General features: G+C 51.5%; 1 protein-coding gene across 2 annotated transcripts in view; it reads left to right on the forward strand.

Moving 5' to 3' along the window:
- adck1 (aarF domain containing kinase 1) overlaps window positions 1–10,099 on the forward strand; it is an 81,020-nt gene that overhangs the window by 57,546 nt on the left and 13,375 nt on the right. For both annotated transcript variants that reach the window (XM_056591279.1, XM_056591280.1), the window contains exon 9: window positions 4,114–4,311. In XM_056591279.1, the coding sequence (XP_056447254.1) occupies window positions 4,114–4,311 (198 nt within the window). The remainder of the gene's footprint in view (window positions 1–4,113; window positions 4,312–10,099) is intronic.

The raw sequence follows: 10,099 nt of genomic DNA on the forward strand, positions 1-10,099 counted from the left end.
CCCCCCCCCCCATCAGATGACCCTCTACCCCCCCCCATCAGATGACCCTCTGCCCCCCCCCATCAGATGACCCTCTGCCCCCCCCCCCCCCCCCCCCCCCCATCAGATGACCCTCTGCCTCCCCCCCGCCCCCCCTGAGTCCGGCCCCCCGCTGAGTGAGAGAGCGCCTCTGGGGGGATAACAACCCTCAACAACGCCGCGCTCGCCATCACAGCGCGGCGGCTAAAAGCTTTCTGCTCAGAGGCTGATTGGATGTTGTGCTTAAAGAAAGAGACGGCGTGTGTGTGCACTCAACAAGGGAGGCCTTAACAAGGGATTGTGTGAGTGCACACACACGCACACGCACACGCACACACAAGCTCTTACGTTTGCGTTTATTTGTTTAGTACCCAAATACAAACGCAGCCGTTCCTCTTATGATTGCAGACATTTACGCTTAATACCAACGCGACAAGGTCCTGGTCAACACAGGTTAGCTGTACCTATACAGAGGTTCTACACACGCACGCACGCACAAGAACACAACACACACGCACACAAAAACACAACACACTTGCACACACACAAACACACAAGACACTTGCACACACACAAAAACACAACACACTTGCACACACACAAAAACACAACACACTTGCACACACACAAACACACAGGACACTTGCACACACACACATCCCCACTTGCAGTCACAAATGTTGGTGTTGATGTTTGATCCACTTTCCCGGCACACCAACACACACCACACACAACACATACCACACCATCACACACACACACACACGCAACACATACCACACCATCACACACCAACACACACCACCCCACACACACACCACACACAACACATACCACACCATCACACACACACACACACGCAACACATACCACACCATCACACACCAACACACACCACCCCACACACACACCACACACAACACATACCACACCATCACACACACACACACACGCAACACATACCACACCATCACACACCAACACACACCACCCCACACACTCACAACACATACCACACCATCACACACCAACACACACCACCCCACACACACACAACACATACCACACCATCACACACCAACACACACCACCCCACACACACACAACACATACCACACCATCACACACCAACACACACCACCCCACACACACACAACACATACCACACCATCACACACACACACACACACACACACACACAACATACACCACACAACACACACCAACACACACACCACCCCACACACACACAACACATACCACACCATCACACACACACACACACACACACACAACATACACCACACAACACACACCAACACACACACACAACACACCACTCCAACACACACACACACACAACACATACCACACCATCACACACACACACACACACACACACACACACACAACATACACCACACAACACACACCAACACACACACACAACACACCACTCCAACACACACACACACAACACATACCACACCATCACACACACACACACACACAACATACACCAAGCAACACACACCAACACACACCACTCCAACACACACACAACACATACCACACCATCACACACACACACACACACACAACATACACCACACAACACACACCAACACACACACACACACAACATACACCACACAACACACACCAACACACACAACATACACCACACAACACACACCAACACACACACACACAACATACACCACACACCAACACACACACACAACACACCACTCCAACACACACACAACACACTCCACACCAACACACACACCACACACTCCACACCAACACACACACAACATACAACACACACCAACACACACACACAACACACTCCCCACCAACACACACAACACACACAACACACCACACCAACACACACACCAACACACACACACACCAACACACACCACACCAACACACACACCAACACACACCAGCAGCCAGGCCGACCGCAGCACACGTATCCGTGCTCCGTGTGTGTGTGTTTTAAATGGCGTGCGGGAGGCTGCTGCGGCCCACCACGCTGAGTTATCAATTAGCCATCAGTGTTCTTTAATGCACTGCAGCACTACGCTATGCAAATGAAGGGGTGCTCTTTCGCTCGGGGATTGATTATGTTTGGCTTTCTTTTCCTCGCTCTGTTTTGTTCAAACTAAGAGCATGTGAGAGTGTGGGCTAATGCATTAGCAGGGGGGTCTTTCAGTGGGCCCGTGGTAGAGGAGGGTCCTACACACTGAGCACATCATTATGCAGACACAAGCGGAATACAAAGGGATTACCGGCCCCCCTCCAGAACAGCCCCGCGTCCCCCCGCTCTCCTGAAATAAGCATGTGGCCGTTAAGTTAACAAGATTTAATCAAAGAGTGGATGGATGGTTAGCCCTTTCAGTGCGCGCCATCACGTTTCCCAATTTCCTTTTTGGCGGTTAATAAAATACAATTTAAATCGGTGAATACAATTTACAACTGTTTAAGTGCAACAATAATAGCACACCATAATGCTAAATTAAAAATGAAATAGAAATGCAGTACTTGAGACACTCTTTAAGTGCATTCTCCTCGTGTTCTCTACATTTACAGCTCTACAATTAAACAGGCTTGTTGTAGAGTATGTTGTAGCACGACAGTGCTGAGTCACTGCGAGGCTGCTGTTTGTCGTCTGTTTGTTTCTCTGTTGCTGTGAGACCGAGGGCTGGGTCCAGGTTTCTGCCAGGTTGTTTAAAACAGGATGGTCTTCTACTGTATAAATGAATACTAATACTAAAACAAACAAACAAAAGATCTTCCCCATTGCCCATGGGCAGTCCTAAAGTATAAAAGAATTCAAAATGAAAACCTAACTTTCGCCATATCTTTCCTAGACTATCCAAGCTGAGAATAAATAATACTGTACCATAGCATCGTTTGATACTTGATTCTGATTGGTTTGTCACGTTACAATAGTGTGCATTATTTTTCAATAACAGGTCACATCTCCCTTTAACAGCTCCTAATCAGATTGCCCACCAAATCAAATCAACAAAATGTACAACAGCGGTCCAATAGAGCATTGACCAGAGGAAATAAAATGCACAGCGGAAGACCATATTTAATTACAGCATATTAAATCGTTGAAAACCAATCTAATTATTGTAAATGTAAGTCACTAATATGCTATAGTACATCTGGTATCCACCACTCTGGGTTTCCCGCTGTGTTAAATCACTAGGGGTGTGACGATATTTCTTGCCAGCAATATCGCGATATTAAAACGTGACGAGATACGTTGTTGAGACGAAAAAATGGTTTGCGATATCATTTCTTTAATTATTTTTTATTTCATTTTATTTATGGACATAGGTTTGCATTTAAGAAAAAAGGGCAAACTTTTTATGTTACTATGACACATCTTTTTTACAATTTCATAAGAAATGGAAATATAGGGCAATGGCATTGTTTTCCATATTTTGTGTCTACAATATTTTTTCAGTCATACATTTTCTTCATTCAAGTTTTGTTCAAAACATCGTTATAATATCGACTCAAGAATCAATATCGTGTATCGAATCATGACCTGAGTGATGGTTCACCCCTAGGACTAACCGTACCTCCAGGAGCGTAGTGATGGTCCCCCCCTATGACTAACCGTCCCTCCAGGAGCGTAGTGATGGTCCCCCCCTATGACTAACCCTACCTCCAGGAGCGTAGTGATGGTCCCCCCCTAGGACTAACCCTACCTCCAGGAGCGTAGTGATGGTCCCCCCCTAGGACTAACCCTACCTCCAGGAGCGTAGTGATGGTCCCCCCCTAGGACTAACCCTACCTCCAGGAGCGTAGTGATGGTCCACCCCTATGACTAACCCTACCTCCAGGAGCGTAGTGATGGTCCCCCCCTAGGACTAACCCTACCTCCAGAAGCGTAGTGATGGTCCCCCCCTATGACTAACCCTACCTTCAGGAGCGTAGTGATGGTCCACCCCTAGGACTAACCCTACCTCCAGGAGCGTAGTGATGGTCCCCCCCTATGACTAACCCTACCTCCAGGAGCGTAGTGATGGTCCACCCCTATGACTAACCGTCCCGTCCCTCCAGGAGCTGCAGCCGGGCTTCCGTCTGGACTACTGCCGGCTGTGGCAGGCCCTGATCACCAGCGACATGCCCGCCGTGGAGCGCTGCAGCCGGCGCCTCGGAGCCGGAGAGCTCTTCCCGCTCTTCGCCTGCATGCTCACCGCGCGCTCCTGGAACTCCGTCAACACCGGCATCACCTCCACGCCCGTCACGCAGTCCGAGGTGGGTGACCCAGGCTGCTGTCAGGGGGCTGCTAGGGGGCATGTGTCCCTGGTCCAGGGGGCTGTTAGGGGGCTGTTAGGGGGCCATGTGTCCCTGGTTCAGGGGGCTGTTAGGGGGCTGCTAGGGGGCTAGTAGGGGGCTGTTAGGGGGCTGTGTCCCTGGTCCAGGGGGCTGTTAGGGGGCTGTTAGGGGGCCATGTGTCCCTGGTTCAGGGGGCTGTTAGGGGGCTGCTAGGGGGCTAGTAGGGGGCTGTTAGGGGGCCATGTGTCCCTGGTCCAGGGGGCTGTTAGGGGGCTGTTAGGGGGCTGTTAGGGGGCCATGTGTCCCTGGTTCAGGGGGCTGTTAGGGGGCTGTTAGGGGGCCATGTGTCCCTGGTCCAGGGGGCTGTTAGGGGGCCATGTGTCCCTGGTCCAGGGGGCTGTTAGGGGGCTGTTAGGGGGCTGTGTCCCTGGTCCAGGGGGCTGTTAGGGGGCTGTTAGGGGGCATGTGTCCCTGGTTCAGGGGGCTGTTAGGGGGCATGTGTCCCTGGTTCAGGGGGCTGTTAGGGGGCCATGTGTCCCTGGTCCAGGGGGCTGTTAGGGGGCATGTGTCCCTGGTTCAGGGGGCTGTTAGGGGGCTGTTAGGGGGCTGTTAGGGGGCTGCTAGGGGGCTGTTAGGGGGCTGTTAGGGGCCATGTGTCCCTGGTCCAGGGGGCTGCTAGGGGGCTGTTAGGGGGCTAGTAGGGGGCTAGTAGGGGGCTGTGTCCCTGGTCCAGGGGGATGTTAGGGGGCTGTTAGGGGGCTGTTAGGGGGCTAGTAGGGGGCTGTGTCCCTGGTCCAGGGGGCTGTTAGGGGGCTGTTAGGGGGCTGTTAGGGGGCTGTGTCCCTGGTTCAGGGGGCTGTGTCCCTGGTTCAGGGGGCTAGTAGGGGGCTATTAGGGGGCTGTTAGGGGGCTGTTAGGGGGCATGTGTCTAACCCTAACCCTCTGCAATGATTATAATAATATAAAAAAAGGTGTCAAATAAAGTGGATAGAATATAAAGATACACGAATGTTCAACCGATAATATTAAACATACAATAACGCGGTTTGACATGAACCTGCTAACTCAGAACCACCAGAGCGGGGCCGAGCGCGGTACCCACGCTGGGCCCACAGGACACCAGGCTGTGTGCTCAACTAGCCAGCACATGCTACAGTCAGCGTGTGGAAGTGTGTGTGTGTTGATGGGCACACGCGTGTTCAGCCTGGCCTACGGGGGGGGGGGGGTTATAAAGGACCATCTGTTGCCTGCCAGAGATTGTGTTTATTTATACTTGTTGTGTCACCGGGCCGTAGTGCCACACTAAGGCGGCACATTGAGTCTCTGAGGGGCTGGGGGTCTGAAGAGAGGGGGGGGGGGGGGGGGGTTACAGCTGGATGTGAAGGCAGACCCAGGTCTGTGGATGACAGCCTCCTCTCCCTTTGGTTCTCCTCGTCTCATGGTATCAGGGTTCTGTTTATGGTAATGTGGACGGTGATCTCCTCGTCTCATGGTATCAGGGTTCTGTTTATGGTAATGTGGACGGTGATGTCCTCGTCTCATGGTATCAGGGTTCTGTTTATGGTAATGTGGACGGTGATGTCCTCGTCTCATGGTATCAGGGTTCTGTTTATGGTAATGTGGACGGTGATGTCCTCGTCTCATGGTATCAGGGTTGTGTTTATGGTAATGTGGACGGTGATGTCCTCGTCTCATGGTATCAGGGTTCTGTGTATGGTAATGTGGACGGTGATGTCCTCGTCTCATGGTATCAGGGTTCTGTTTATGGTAATGTGGACGGTGATGTCCTCGTCTCATGGTATCAGGGTTGTGTTTATGGTAATGTGGACGGAGATGTCCTCGTCTCATGGTATCAGGGTTCTGTTTATGGTAATGTGGACGGTGATGTCCTCGTCTCATGGTATCAGGGTTCTGTTTATGGTAATGTGGACGGTGATCTCCTCGTCTCATGGTATCAGGGTTGTGTTTATGGTAATGTGGACGGTGATGTCCTCGTCTCATGGTATCAGGGTTGTGTTTATGGTAATGTGGACGGTGATGTCCTCGTCTCATGGTATCAGGGTTCTGTTTATGGTAATGTGGACGGTGATCTCCTCGTCTCATGGTATCAGGGTTGTGTTTATGGTAATGTGGACGGTGATGTCGTCGAGGAAGGTGTTTGTTGCTCTGCTCCAGAAAAAGCATTCTATCAAACTCTCTCTTTCCCACACACGCATACGACAGAGCTGCTGAGGCCGTTATACAATAACATGTACAAGAGATCTGAAGATGGACATCCTCCCCGATTCATTTTCATAATCTCAGTATTTAAGGTTTGCCTCAGTGGTCCATGCAGTCCTAACGTCGGATTAGTCTGACTGTGTTTGGACCAAGAGGCCCTTTTAACCTCATCGTGTTGACCAAAAGACCGATCCAAACTAAGGCGACGAGTGAGTACCTGTTAAGGGACTAGGAGGCTGATGCACCCTAACTATTGCGTCCCCTCGCGTCTTTAAATTAGGTGAACTAGGACTCCAGGCGTAGGGTTTCCAGGTGTAGGGACTCCAGGCGTAGGGTTTCCATGCGTAGGGTTTCCAGGCGTAGGGTTTCCAGGCGTAGGACTCCAGGCGTAGGACTCCAGGCGTAGGGACTGTATTATGGACCAGTGTTAGCAGAGGCCAGACTGGTTATCTGTGTGTATTATGGACCAGTGTTCCCAGAGGCCAGACTGGTTATCTGTGTGTATTATGGACCAGTGTTCCCAGAGGCCAGACTGGTTATCTGTGTGTATTATGGACCAGTGTTAGCAGAGCTCCTCGTTCTGGGGGGGGGTGATATCCATTGGGTCCTGAACCAGGTCTGAGGGAAGCCGTGGGACCGCCGGGTTTCCCTCGCCGGCCGTTTGGCTAACAGCGAGCGTCGGGACGAGGTGATACGAGGCGGGGTGCAATCTGGTCCTCCTGGCCAATAGGAACAGGGAGGGGCGTCGCTCTGGTCCTCCTGGCCAATAGGAACAGGGAGGGGCGTCGCTCTGGTCCTCCTGGCCAATAGGAACAGGGAGGGGCGTCGCTCTGGTCCTCCTGGCCAATAGGAACAGGGAGGGGCGTTGCTCTGGTTCTCCTGGCCAATAGGAACAGGGAGGGGCGTCGCTCTGGTCCTCCTGGCCAATAGGAACAGGGAGGGGCATCGCCCTGGTTCTCCTGGCCAATGGGAACAGGGAGGGGCATCGCCCTGGTTCTCCTGGCCAATAGGAACAGGGAGGGGCATCGCCCTGGTTCTCCTGGCCAATAGGAACAGGGAGGGGCGTTGCTCTGGTTCTCCTGGCCAATAGGAGCGGCCCCTGCCTGCGCTGTGACCCCTGGATGCGCTGACCAGGACGGACTCGTCGGTCTAGCGTCGGGTTCTGATGCTCTTTAGTGTTGATAGAGTCGAGGGGCGATGCTTGGCTCAGGCCTTCTGTTAACCCCCTCCAGGGCGGGGCCAGGCGGTCTGCCTCCTCCTGGAGCCCCCGGTGAATGGAGGAGCACTCCTGCGTTAGGCCGACAGCATCAGGGCTGCTGGGGAGGGGGGGGGTCTGAAGAAGGCGTAGTTGTGTTGAAGGAGCCAGACAGCGAGGCAGAGATACAGAGGTCCTGAACCTCGCTGATACAGAAGGAACGGGGGCAGAGCTGGAGAGAAGAGGATGGACAGACAGGACAGACACTGGCCCGCTTCTGGGTTGATCTTCCTTCTGTCACATCGGCCTCACCCTTCTATCTCGTATTGAAGTGTGTGTGTGTGTGTGTGTGTGTGTGTGTGTGTGTGTGTGTGTGTGTGTGTGTGTGTGTGTGTGTGTGTGTGTGTGTGTGTGTGTGTGTGTGTGTGTGTGTGTGTGTGTGTGTGTGTGTGTGTGTGTTTTGTAGCATAAGACCGAGATAAAGAGTCTGTATGACTTTGTGATATCATGTGTGCTTCCCTCAATTTCTGTTCAGCAGAGTGCTTGTGCATGCAGTCAATGTCAGCCCCCGCCCCCGCCCCCTATTGCACCTACTGCCTCCTCTGTTAGGGTTCACCTCCATGTCTCCACCACCTACTGCCTCCTCTGTTTGGCTTCACCTCCATGTCTCCACCACCTACTGCCTCCTCTGTTAGGCTTCACCTCCATGTCTCCACCACCTACTGCCTCCTCTGTTAGGGTTCACCTCCATGTCTCCACCACCTACTGCCTCCTCTGTTAGGCTCCACCTCCATGTCTCCACCACCTACTGCCTCCTCTGTTTGGCTTCACCTCCATGTCTCCACCACCTACTGCCTCCTCTGTTAGGGTTCACCTCCATGTCTCCACCACCTACTGCCTCCTCTGTTAGGGTTCACCTCCATGTCTCCACCACCTACTGCTTCCTCTGTTTGGCTCCACCTCCATGTCTCCACCACCTACTGCCTCCTCTGTTTGGCTCCACCTCCATGTCTCCACCACCTACTGCCTCCTCTGTTAGGGTTCACCTCCATCTCTCCACCACCTACTGCCTCCTCTGTTAGGGTTCACCTCCATGTCTCCACCACCTACTGCCTCCTCTGTTAGGGTTCACCTCCATGTCTCCACCACCTACTGCCTCCTCTGTTTGGCTCCACCTCCATGTCTCCACCACCTACTGCCTCCTCTGTTAGGGTTCACCTCCATGTCTCCACCACCTACTGCCTCCTCTGTTAGGGTTCACCTCCATGTCTCCACCACCTACTGCCTCCTCTGTTAGGGTTCACCTCCATGTCTCCACCACCTACTGCCTCCTCTGTTAGGGTTCACCTCCATGTCTCCACCACCTACTGCCTCCTCTGTTTGGCTTCACCTCCATGTCTCCCCCACGCTGACCTCCTTCCATCTTAAGCCTTGTTTCCGCCGCAGTTAAGGATCCATTTTGGGAACCTTTGTAGGAACCGGGGTCTAAAATAAGTTCCAGGGACATTATTTGACCCCCTAATACGCCCCTGCTCCGGGGGGGGCGGAACTTTCTAAAAGTAGAGGAACTTTGGGGTGGGCCTTGCAGCACTGAACACCTCTGATTGGCTGAGTACTCTACGCTTTATATTTGGTCTTCAGCCAATCACACACTGATACTCCTATTGTATCCATAATGGTATGCTACACTTATAGTTCTACAACTATCGCTACCTGTTATATGTATCGATCATTGATCTGGATAGCAGTTGGTGGAACGTGAATATAGCTTGCTTTTGATATCACAACGTGTGCAGTCTTGTTTGGTACCGACTTCCTATGAAAGAGTCATAAGCCTTCTTTTAGTTATCCAACAGGGAAACTAACTAATTTTTGTTTCGTAACTGAGTGAATGGTTGAGGGAATTTTGTTGGTATGTTTCTTTATTTTATTTTGCGTAAGATCCTCTTACCAAATGTGCCAAGTGTATTTTAGTAAGGGTGTTCATTAACTACACACATAACACACACTCTTTATAAAACACTATCCAGCTTGCCAAGTTTGCTTTAATGGAGTGTTATGACCAGAATTTTCAAACAGGCTTTTCTATACTAGCGGCCATATCATACATCAACAGTTCAGAACTATTATATTACGAGTCCCATTCACTGTCATCAATCAACTGTCGACCTGTTTATCACTTGTTGTCATGGCCATGAATGACGTTCAATTATCCAAACCTCTGAATAAAAAGTCAGCACCTTTTTCAGGTTAACCATTTCTATTTCCTAACAAAGCCAGTTGTACATATAGTACACAGGAACATGACTTTTGACATTGAAGTATTCATAAAAGACTGAACTTTTATCTTGG

The sequence above is a fragment of the Gadus chalcogrammus genome, chromosome 5, assembly GCF_026213295.1.
Source record: "Gadus chalcogrammus isolate NIFS_2021 chromosome 5, NIFS_Gcha_1.0, whole genome shotgun sequence".
NCBI lineage: Eukaryota > Metazoa > Chordata > Actinopteri > Gadiformes > Gadidae > Gadus > Gadus chalcogrammus.